General features: G+C 29.7%; 2 protein-coding genes across 2 annotated transcripts in view; one reads left to right on the forward strand and one right to left on the reverse strand.

Moving 5' to 3' along the window:
* Positions 1 to 790: 790 nt before the first annotated feature.
* On the reverse strand, positions 791 to 3,805 carry LOC110411355 (uncharacterized). The gene is made up of 3 exons (XM_021421479.2): positions 3,360 to 3,805; positions 2,000 to 2,101; positions 791 to 1,574 (listed from the first exon to the last, which is right to left on the reverse strand). The coding sequence occupies exons 1-3, from the start codon at positions 3,399 to 3,401 to the stop codon at positions 1,362 to 1,364; spliced, it is 357 nt and encodes a 118-aa protein (XP_021277154.1). The 5' UTR covers positions 3,402 to 3,805; the 3' UTR covers positions 791 to 1,361.
* Positions 3,806 to 11,130: 7,325 nt separating this feature from the next.
* LOC110411462 (WAT1-related protein At4g30420-like) overlaps positions 11,131 to 13,029 on the forward strand; it is a 4,930-nt gene continuing 3,031 nt past the window's right edge. Inside the window, 2 exon segments of the mRNA XM_089782557.1 lie at positions 11,131 to 11,202; positions 11,204 to 11,313. Of these exon segments, the coding sequence (XP_089638683.1) occupies positions 11,131 to 11,202; positions 11,204 to 11,313 (182 nt within the window).

Consider the following 13,029-nt stretch of genomic DNA (forward strand, 5'->3'; position numbering starts at 1 on the left):
ATTGTCACAAATTAAAGTAATTTCTATCACAATTTTGTGTCAATTCGGGGAGCTACTCGTTTTTCATTCCATCACAAATTTAAAAAAACAATCACTAAATCCATCACAATATTCTGTCACAATTGTAAAATACTATAACTCATTTTGTCACAACATTATGTCATGAAATCTATTTTGTCACTAATTCCATTAGTAGTATTTGTCACAATGTGATAATGTTGTTACTAGTTTCGTCATTAGTATTTGTCACAATGTGTGAATAATGTCATTGTTTTTTGTCACAAATTTCTATCACATAAGACAATTGTCCCTCATTTTGTCACAAATTTGTCACTATTTAAACATTATTGTCACTAAATCTATTACAACTTATGTTTGTGAATTACTAGATTCCATCACTAATAAAAAAATTTGTCATTGATTTTTAAGAATTTTTTTCACTAATGCAAAAAACAATCTATCACCAATTTTTAATATAAACTGTCATTAATAAAATAACCTATCACAATTAATAATATTTGTCACAAATAATTACATCCATCATAGTAAATAATGTGCAATACCTTATTCCATACTTGTTACAATTCAATCATCAATTTTAGTGACAATAGAACTACCACAACATCATAATATCACCATCTCATAACATGACAACATTAATAATAATAAATCCATCACCATGGATAATTTTGATGAAATCAACCATAATATATTCAATAGTATATACCATAAGTGAAGTTGACTTCAACTAGATGAACAAAAACTATCTATAGAACCTAAACGAGTCTAGTTAAGATCAACTAGATAACAAAATATATACCTAAGTGAGCTTAGTTGAGATCAGCTATAGATAACAAAATACATACCAAAAGAAGCCTAGCTGAGATCAACTAGATAATAAAATATATACCTAAATGAGCCTAGTTGAGATCATCTAGATAACAAAATATATACCTAAATGAGTATAGTTGAGTTCAACTAGAAAACAAAATATATTCCTAAATGAATCTAGTTGAGTTCAACTAGATAACAAAATATATCTATAGAAAATTATAAAAAGTCAATTTGAGTTTGGATTAACCTACTCTATATCTAACATCATTTTCTCTATTAGTAGCATCATCTACTACATCTTGAACATTGTCATTATCATCCATAGGAATTACCCCATCATTTTCATCATCATCACCTCTTGGATTTTCCCCATCATTGCCATCAACGATTGAATTAACCCTAAAAGATAATAAACATGGCATTTGAATGCCCATACATCTCAAAGGATGTTGAAGACGTGTATTTAGAACTCCATCCAATTCTTCTAAAACTTGTTTCACAACTTTTTGCATATCTTGAGTTCCAAGTTAGAGAAATGGAGCATCTTCAGAAGATGGTATAGTTTGGAATGATTGCCAAGGATAGGAAGTTTCAAGTATGTGTCTCGGATCTTCCCTTCCAAACCCATATAATTGTCCATGGCCAACACCTCTGACTATTTCATGCCATGTCTTAGCATCAAATTTGAGTTGTGTGCTAGTCTCACCAAACTTTTGTAGTATGGCAGAAGCATATTTCTCCTGTAACAATTTAAATAAAACAATTATAACTAATTCATCACAATTTCAATTAGCAAAGACAACCCAGCTCAAAAAACATACAAAAAAAATGACTCCTTGCGATAATCTCAACAAAAACAGCATCTTTATACAGAGGTCAAAGCAAACTCATCCCATCACATACAAATAGAAAAGCAAGCTCATCCTATATATATCATAAACAAAATATTAAAAAGCTAGAGGACATAATGCATGTGACATCCACACAAAAAAACCCAGGACAACACCATAAAACAGATCTACAAAAGCCAAAAATAGCAAAGGTACACCAATAAAACGAAAGGCAAAACTTATATTTTAGTTGAAGTGAAGCAATTTACGTAAAAATAGAAAAAAAATAAGATAATTATATATATATATAATATTAATAGCTAACATTCACTCACACTAACAGTTTTTGACTTTTTGTCAACAAATTCACCATTACATCGCTTATGAGTGCAATCAAACACCTTTGCTTGAGTAACTAGATGCCCAAGCTCCTTTTCCTACATTAAGTAACAAAAACATTAATAAATTGAAATATGATAAAAACAGTCCAAAAAACATACCACAACAAACACACCATTCTTTTCCCCTGAAGAACAATCGGTATTGATCCACTAGCATGTTTGGAAATGCTACCATCCTTTATCGTTAGGTGATTTTTACTATCTAACATGGATTTTTTTTGCCCATTCTTCTTTAATCCAAACAATAACAATCAACCATGTCCAATTTTGTTGGTGAAAATTGAAACCAATAACAACTGAAATTATGAAGAAACCCATTATTATCTAGCTGAACATACATCCAAGAATGGTCACTTGCTATAGTCTATATATAAATAAAATAAAAAATGTCGATAATCAAGCATAAACAAACAAATCCCTTGGCAAAAAGACTCAAGCATCCTTTCTCTTTAAGGTAAAAATTCAAAATTTTCAACTTATTATAAGGAGATTCTAGTCTTTTAACACTATCAAAATATTACTATCCAACCAATTTAAACAACCGACATTAAATTAGATGCAATCAATTATAAACACCATCGAATTGCTTGAAACCAATGCAAAATACAAATGATTAAAATGCAAACCAAAGTAACTAAGACCCAAGTAGATTCTAAACAACTAAAAGAAAAATATTATTAAGGTAAAAATCAATTTAATACCTGAAACTTTGAATGTTGATTTTCACTCTAAACTGAGGATTAAACAAGATGCTTTTTTACTTTTTGTTATCGTAACGGTGAAGACTCTCAACTTTAAAGACTTGAATCTTGAATTGTAACAATAGTAAGCTTTTAATCATAAACCTCAATAAATTGGGCAGAAGAAAATTAAACCTAAATCAAATCTCATTACAATGATAGTAATAAAAAGTAGAAAATTAATCCATCAATAGTCTTTGGAGACAAACTTATAGGTAGATAAAAAGTTATTTACCTAGTTTATAAGTTGATACTTAATTACACCCCAAATCAAGCTACATGTTTTTATATAACTAAGAACTTAAGCTTGAAACATTATATAGAAATAAAACATTATATCCAGGGCAAAATCCTATGTCAAGTTCTATTCAGACTAAACCATAGTTAAAACTATCCAACAGACATCATTCCTACTATAAGAAAATCCAAAATTCAAAGGTACAAGACTAGAGAGTTACAACATATCTACTGACCATATCTACTAGTCAAATTAAACAAAACTTACAATAAAACCAAGTCATATAATAGATCATAAAAGTGATGGATGACACCACCTCCAACAATGGAACCTTTGATAAGGGTGTCAAGCTTGTCATCCTCTCTAATAGATAGCTGTAAACGCCTTGGAGTGATTCTCTTCACTTTCAGATCTTGCTCGCATTTTTAGCTAAATTTAGAACCTCACTAGTTAGGTATTCAAGGATAGAAGCCAAGTAAACAGAAAAGGTGGCCTCAACTCTCCCATTTGCAGAAGTTCTCAACTTGAGATGATGGTGGGTACAACCCACTAGAAATTAAAACCTTTAATTTTCTACAACTAAATCTCCTAAAAACCCCCCTAATTTGTTCTTTTCATTAATGAACTGATTACCTTTGAAAGAAGAAAAAATCCCTAAAAAAATTAGGCAAAAGAAGATGAAGGAAATGATATCAGCAAATGAGAGAAAAGGGAAAGAAGAAAAGATGTTGCAGTCACTAATTAAAAAAAAGGCTTTTTTTTTTTTAGCATTCTACATGGCCTTCTAATTTGAAAGATTGAAGGGTCCACACTTCTTCATTTAAGGTAGCGCTGTAGTGCTAACTTTCTGGCGTTGTAACACTGACTTCAATACCAAAGGCAGTGTTGCTTCACCGGACAGTGTTGCAGTGTTGAGAGTGTGGCACTACGCCAAGCTTACTACTTGGTGAGGGGGGACTGTTGATGAGGACAAAGCTGCAACACTGATGCTACTGCCTTGTAGAAATGGTGTTGCATAATGCTGAAAGCTTAGTGCTGCAGTGCTGGAGGTTCTATTTGGTGAAAGGATAGCGCTACATCGCTATTAGTAGTGCTATGCTTGCTCTTTCCATGCTTTCTTCCTTTAGGCTACCTAGTGTAGTGCTGCTACGGTCAAGATATTTCCAATGCAATTTTGACCATGCTCAAATCAGAGCTAGGCAAAGTAATACACATGAAGGTTATAGCGCTTCCTCTTAGCTTTCCAATGGTCAAAAAATCACGTTAATTGGACTCTTGTAGTTTGAGTTATGTCTGAAATACCACCACATATTTAGTGAAGTCTGCACCTAGCCAACTTGTTCAATTCCTTACCACTTGGCCCTTTCTCTTTTAAGGACCTTGAAAACATAAGAACTAAATCAGCCATAGCTAAAAATAGGCATTTTTACCACACAAAATAACTAAAATAACTCGACATAAACTAGCTCAATCATAAGTTAACTAATTAAAGAAAAATAAAGAAAACTACTTTCAATTTTACCTAAATTCAAAGACTTGGCCATTTTATCACTCAAAATATGACAAGATAACTCTATATAATAGAGTTATCATCTATATGTTGCGGGTTTCAGGCTTGCTTTTATTCTCTTGTAACTCAAAGTTCAAAGACTTATTTTTAGCTTTGGCACATTGTAATAAAATTGTGTAATTTTAAATAAAAATTATAGAAATATTATAGAAAATAGCCTTTGTGACAGATTTTCAGTCACAAATTTGTGGCAATCAATTTTTTCTAATTTAGCAGAGTGCCTCTTTTTCTCTCAAAATTATTTGTCACAAATCTGTCACTATTTTTGTTACAAAAATATAATATTAAATTAAAATAATACTTGTGATAGATTATTCTATCACAATAATCCATAACTATACTTAAATTGATCACATGTTATTTATTCGAGCTACTCGAAATAAATTTTTGTCACAATTCCATCACTAATTTTGTCACCAAACAAAGAATCCTAATATTGTAACAGTTTCCGTCACAGGATTTTGGTACTAATTTTTGACACCAAGATAAAATTTTCAATCCCCAATTAATTGTAACAGATGTATTGACAGATTTTAAAAACCTTTATAATTCTGTCACAAATCTATCACTAAATCTATCATAAACTCTTAAAGATAAATTGTCATTAATTCTGTTACAAAACCGTCACAATTCTGTCACTATAAATCATTATTTATGACAGAAAAATAGTAACAAAAAATTTTTTGTCACAGTTGCTCGATTTTAGTTTAGTGAAATAACAGTTAAAATTATCAAATGAATTAATGCTTTTAAATTACTGTCAAATTTCCAAAATTATTTTTGAAACTCGACGAATCAAAATGACGCCTTAAATCTTTGTTATATAAGGAAACGGAAATTACCGAAATGAAACATTGGGCGGCGGGACAAGATGCATGTACGTTGCGTGGGAAAGAGTATAGACACAACAACCCCAGCACAAGCTTTAATTGCTTTCTCCCTAACGGGTAACCGCTCAACACCAGGAGGAGCTTTATCTATCCCACTTGTATTTAACAATGTCATAATTTCAGGCTTTTTCTAACTCAATTTTATTTTTTTAAAGAAAATTTGTCCAAAATTAACGATCACATATGAAACATCTTCCAACTCAAATTTAAAAATTATATTAATGTGGCATTGTTTGTATGTGGAACAGATTATATGATCTAAGAAGTTTTTTACAACGATGATATTATTCGATCTGAGACGGTTATAACATTTACTGATGATGATTCATAATTCAAATTTTTCTAAATTTAATAATATATAAGTTTTTACCTATTGTTTAAAAGTTGCAATTTAAAGACAGTAATGGAAATCTTATATTCGGGTATGAAACGGATTTGGATAGCAAGTTTAGTATTCGTTTCGGATTCAATTAGGGTATGGGTATCACTCCTTGGATACCCAATATCTGAACTCAATTATTTATATTTATTATGAATATTTATTTATTTATTTTTGATTATTTAAGTTATTAGTTGAGATATTTTTAAAATAATTAAATATTTTAATTTTAATCTTAATATTTATCTGTTTTTATAAATTTAATTATAAGTGAATTATATAGATATGAATTGTGAAATATAATTCTTATTTTATATTAGTTTGAATAATTGGATACCCATGAGGAGACTAATAAATTTTTTTTGCACAATCATATATTTAAATGGGTTCAAGAGTTGACGGATAGTGAGTAAGGAATTAGAGTTCAGATATGGATAAGAAATTTCAAAAATAATAAAGTAATTGTAGGGTTTAAATACCATACTTATTAATTAGATTCCGATTATGGTACTCAAAATTATGAGTACCCTACCCATCAACAATCTTATTGCGATTGACAAATTGAATCCTGTATAAAAATCAAGGGTTGGCATCACACCTAAACGGGAAAATTATTATGGTAGACAGCCTCCAACCCTCCACACCTCCGCATGCTCAAATCATCCTAACTTCCAACCGAAAAAATAAGTTAGGAGAAGAAATTAAAGTTATAACAACATGTGGCTGGAAGGGTGCCATCATGTTGGAGGATGGTCGAAGTCGTTGTATGCTTTGATGTCGATGCATACTGCTAGGCCTAGGGGTGATGATCAGTACGAATTTGGGTGTGTCCATGTATACAATGGTACTTGATAGTTGGTAATCGATCATAGTAATCTTTGTTTCTCCGTTGCATTCATGCCAAAATCTATCAGTTCTAACTTTGATATTCCTTAAAAATTTTGCATGTGGAAGGTGTAGAAATTATGACGCAACACTCCTTCCCCGGTCAATTATTGTTTCATCTAACCTTGAACTGTCGAAACTTTTTCAGATGAATCATCTCTCCTTGTTTTCAATAAGGACTTATGCATTACATTATCATGTATATATTTCTCTTTGTTATTTTCGACATTGGTCCATTTAATGGCTCTGTTGTTGTTCGATGAAGCTAAATAAATACTTTTTTTTCAAAATGAATATATATAATACAATTTTAGAAGATCATATATATATATATATATATATATATATATGCTTAAAATGGTCAAAGTATTTCATAGGTCTTTATACTACGCAGTTTTCAATTTAATCCCTTTATTTCAAAATTGATCAATTTAGTCTTTATATTTTAAGATTTTGTGCAATCGAGTCCCTCCTTCTAATGTGATTCAAATTGACTATTACTGGTGTTGATATGTCTCTCTATGACGTGGTATTGACATACTGACATAGTAACAATGACGTGGCATGCCCAAAAATATTTTTGAAATTTTTTTTTACATCGGTTTTTGGTATCATGTCATGAAGATTAAATTGCATTAAATCATAAAATATAAAAATTAAATTAAATAAAATTACAGAGTATATAAACTAAATTGAACAAAAATCTATATATGGGGACTAAATTGAGTACTTTTACTAGTTTTGTTTAGCATTATGTTTGTACTCAAAATGTGCTTTTTACACACAAGAAGGTTTTTTTAATAATTAAAAACCATTAACTTTCCATTTAAAAAATACAAACTAATTACCTGACTTTTTTTTGAAACACTAATAAATATTCTCATTTTACTAGAAAATATTCCCATTTCATTTGAGTAATCCAAGTACATTCAATCAAAAAAACCCAAGTTAACAAAAAGACCTAGTGATTCAACAAAACCCATTAGAGTATCCAAAAAATAGAATATAAATCCCTAAGCTTGAACAAAAATTAAGTAGAAGTATAGCCTCTGTACAATATCCACCATTTACAAAAGAATGCCACCTAGATATAGACAATATAAACAAAACTATGTCACATTATTATCCATTATACGATATCAGTATACTACATCAATGTCATATAACATAGAATAACAAGAAACATTTTGACTAAATATAGTTAATTAACTATAAGTAATAAAAATTTATTTGATTCAAAATAAAAATACAAAATCTTGATTTAATGTACTGAAAAAAAAAGAAATTATTTAAATTTTCTAAATAATTCAAAAAAATAGATATTATATGATAACTATTTTATTTTATTTTTTCACCCTTCTATATTTTCTTTCTCAAACAATAAATCATTTATATTAATAATCAAACCATTACAACTTACACATCTCACGAGGATGGTGAAACCTAAAATCAGCAGTACACCTTACAACATTTTAGCTCAATATCCAGTAGGCACAAAACAGAAATTAAACTGAACTTCCCACCTTCACAAATAGGAGGAAGTTTAAAAACTATTAGCTAAAAGAGACAAGTGCATAATCACCATACCCCATAAAAGAAACTCTCACTTCCCATTTGAAATTTATCATCTCTCCATAGTCCCTGAACCCTTCTCTCCTCAATTTTCTCAAGCTTAGTTTCCCCGATATTCAGCTCTCACCCCTAGGGGTAACTTAATAAGTTCAAAAGCTTAAAGGGAAATATTTAAATAAAATTTTTTTATTAAAATTAAAAAAATTATTAAAATTTTATTCTTCTAGCTTTTTGAAATATAAAAGTTTTAATTAAACTTTTATAATCAAGTTCTTCTAATATTTCTTTTCCAATTGATAATATAGTCAAGCCATTTAATCTTTCTTGAGACATTATTGATCCTAAATAAGATTTTATTAATTTTAGTTTTGAAAAACTTCTTTCTCTTGAAGCAACACTTACTGGAATACATCAACTATTATATAAAATAAAATACAATATAATAATATAATATAAACTCTAAATTAAAATAAAAAAAATCTATAAAAATTATAACAATAGTACCTAATTGTTGAATGCTTATTGCAAATCACAAATGAGGCTCACGGCTTTATGAAGATAATAATAGAATAGACTTCTTGTGTATTCTTTGAAGAAAATTTAAAATTAAATGAAGAAAGGGCAAATGAGAAAAAAAATAATTTAAAAGTAGATATTTTACATTAAAAAAATAATTGGTTTTATATATAGAAAAAAAATTACTGTTGGAAATCATTAAACACGTTAATTGAAAATAAGAGAAACAAGTGAGAAAAAATAGTTATTGGAGATGATTAAATATATATAACTGTTAGTTGATTGAAGATAAGAGAATATAGTCGAAAACTAATAGCATTCTAGAAATAAAGAAGTGATAAAAAATTGAGATTTATTAAACATATAATTAGAAAAGTGAGAGAATAAATAATTTTATTAACTATTTTTTACTTTTATAGTTTTTAATTTTTATATATTATAATTATTATAAAATTATAAATCCTCCTTAAATTTGGAGCCTTCCCAAATTGAGGGTCTAAAGCCCTTGATTGGGTGGCTTCACCCAAGGGCTGGCCCCGGTAACTAGAGGTATCAATATGGGCTGGTCTGGCCCAAGCCCTTGTAGGTTGAGAAAATATGAGTTGGATCAGGTCAGCCCATTTTTTATATGATCATCAAAACTCTAGTTCAACTCACATTTTGTTAGTCTAAAGTTTAGCCAACTCATTTTTTTTAAAAATAATCATTTTTATAATGTTCTATATATGATTTAATCCATAAATTGAATAATAAAAACATGTTACAAAAATAAATTACACAAAATATAAATAAACAAATAAATTACATAAATAAAGTTTAAATCTTTAGCACAAACTACCATCCCATAAACATAAATATAACCAAATAATAGAAACTTCAAAACTCATTTATATCCTCTTTAATCCTCATCCTCAAGTAAAACATTTAAATTTTATTTAAATAGTAATGATATCTCAAGGTCTAAATGATTATCAATTTATCATCTAATATTAATTGTTATAAAAAAAAGAGATAATAAATTTTAATTTAAACTAAAATTATTAATTTGAAAAGTAAAAGATTAAAGATATTAAAATATATGAAATAAGTATTACAATTGATAACTAAATTATTAATTTTATATAGTTAAATATATAAAATTATTAATTTTTTTTCTTTTGGGTCACAAGACTGGCCCGTCGTAACCCATCTTAACCCACTAATCAAATGAGTTAACCTATTTAGATCCTATTTTAATATGAATTTAAATTTTTAAATTTAACTTATCTCATTTTTAATAAAAAAATAAACCAAACCAATAAATTAGATCCATTTTGATAGGTCTATTGGTCATCCTTTCATAAATTGCGCAGAGCTCTGTCTTCACTGCCAATCTCAACGCGCGCTCTAGATAAGTCATCCTTTAAAACAAGCGATTTATTCCACAAAATAATTATTACATTCCTATTCTGTTAGGCTATTTTACAAGATAATTATTACATTTTTTTTCATTCTTTGAACCAAAGGTGTCGTAAATATTTTTAACAAAATAATAATTAATAAATAAATTTGCCGACCATAAAGGATCCCACTCGGGCGTCACCTACATGCTCTTAAGCAGTTGTGTTGAAAGCTACCTTTTCATGTTCTGATAATTTAGTTGGGTACAATAAAAATAATAATAATAATATAATATTAGGTCTTTAAGATTTGGGCTTGGGTTGGTTATCGAAACCTGAAGAAAAGAGAACAGGCAGGCTTAATGACAGTGTTTGCATGTGGCGACAGCAGATAATTTATTGCCGCTTGGCAAAACTGACGAAGTTGAAACGTGGATTTGGATGTGGTCTCTGTTGGCAGTGACAGGTCATTAATCTGGGGGTGGACCCTGGCTCATCTAGGAAAAACAGTTACTAGCTCAGCTTGAAGCGACAAATCTCTGTTCCCAACTCAGCTGGTACTCGCATCTTCCGCACCTTGATTTCTGTTGTTTCAATTACTAGCTTAATCACCACGTTCGCACCTAGCAAAATATTCTCGTTTGCATTATTAAAAATATTCCCATTTCCCACCACTCTGAATTAAATTTTTTACTTTGAGTTATTACAATAAAATTTCTATAAATTAATATTTGATAAATTCATAATTATTTTACTGCCCTTTTATGGCTAGGATCATCACAACTTTTGCCTACACTTGAACAACCTTTTTTGAGTTTTGCTGGCCTTATTCTCTCCTTCTCACATCTGTTATCGTTATTAGAGAGAACAAAATCGCTGTCAAGAGCAATAGAGATATGGGTGGGTGCGAAGATTACAAGCCCGGAATGGCTATGGTTGGATTACAGATCTGTTATGCAGGCGTTGCACCTCGCCACAAGGGCTGCTTTGTTGCAAGGAATAAGTCCTCGAGTCCTTGTAGTTAACAGGCAAGCCGTGGCAACTTTGGCAGTTGCACCAATAGCTTATGTCTCGAGGTGGTATGATTTCCAACATATGTATGGAGTTATCAGGAACAGAGTTAATCAATTTTTATTAAGGGACTAAAGACAAAAAAAATAAAAGTTAAAAATTTTTAAAACTAATATGTTGAATTTAACCAACAATCAAAAAATTCATAATAGATAATAATTTTATATAACATCTAAACAAAAAAAATAAAAAAAAAGACTTATAATAGTTATTTAAGAAAGTTGTTATATTTTCTAGATTCAAATTCATCAATTATTGACTCTGTGCTGAAAAGACTAGCAATGTCTTTCTCAATATAAACGACTAAATTATCTGTAAAAAACTCATCATCCATTTTGTTCTGAAGTCTTATTTTTACAATTTTTATTACTAAAAAGGCTCTTTCTGTAGTTGTTGTAGAAATCGAAAGAGTCAAAATAAGATGAATTAATCTATCAATCAAGTGGTAATTCTTTGACTTTTTATTTCTATTAATCTCTCACACAATTCAAAAAGTGTCTTCATATCTTCAAAACTTTGATGATGAGGTATATCGAGCTCGTTTTGTGAAATCCTAAGAATAAAAACTCTCTTGCTAACTTGCAAATATTATCAATATTGAATGATTTGTAATTATTATTAGGATCCAAAGCAGTGCTTAAAGTTAAAAGTTCTACAGCTTGCTCACTGAATTTTAAATTCAATTCTTGAAATCTATCGTCACTATAATATATCAACTCGATAATGATGCTCCACAATTACATCTGGTTGACGAGATCGACCTCTACCCAAGATATATTGTGCACCCATGTCAGGAATTTCTATCTCATGTTTTTGACAAAATTTTTTCACATTCTCAAGTAAATTAGATCACCCATCATCTCTCAACTTTTAAAGGAGTGATTTTGTAGTAAAAGCAATATGAATTGCATTTAAAATATCTTGAGAGCGTAATTGTAATGCTTGGCAAAGAACATTAGTGATTTTCATGAACTCATGCATCAAGTGTAAAATAAAAATAAATTCAAATGATGATAATATTTTATTAGCAACAGAAGCATCACCTCTTTGTGAATAACTGGCCCTTTCGTCGATAATACTTTCCACAACAGTACAGGTTGCATCAAACATTCTCATCAAGCTACAAATAGAATGAAAGTGTGAGCTCCATCGAGTATCTTTGGCTTTTTGTAGAGTTGCCACTTGATTTGCTCCTTTACCTGTTTCAAGTTCATCACCAGCAATCATGTTTGCAATGTCAATTAGTTGAGTAGCTTGTAATTGGTCATGTCTTTTGGAAGAAGCACTAACAATATTTACAATAGAAGTCAAATATGTAAAAAAATCATGAATATGAACTACTTTCCTAGATGCTGCAACCAATGCTAATTGTAATCTATGAGCATAACAATGCACATAATATGCGTATGGACAATCGTTAAGTACCAAAGCTTGTAAACCGTTCCATTCACCACGCATGTTACTAGCACCGTCATATCCTTGACCTCGAATACTTTCAACTTGAAGATTATAACGAGAATGAACAGACACTGACTCTTTCTTCAAAGTCATTACACTCATATCACTAACATGTAGAAGATCAAAAAAATGTTCTTGAACAAAACCATCACCATCAACAAATCTCAAAATAATAGCCATTTGCTCTTTTTTAGACTCATCTTGAGCTTCATCAATAATAATCCAAAACTTAGCATTTCCCACTTCCTCTCTAATTGAATTTCTCA

The sequence above is a fragment of the Theobroma umbraticum genome, unplaced genomic scaffold (genome assembly GCF_002168275.2).
Source record: "Theobroma umbraticum cultivar Fairchild unplaced genomic scaffold, ASM216827v3 scaffold_56.0, whole genome shotgun sequence".
Taxonomy (NCBI): domain Eukaryota; kingdom Viridiplantae; phylum Streptophyta; class Magnoliopsida; order Malvales; family Malvaceae; genus Theobroma; species Theobroma umbraticum.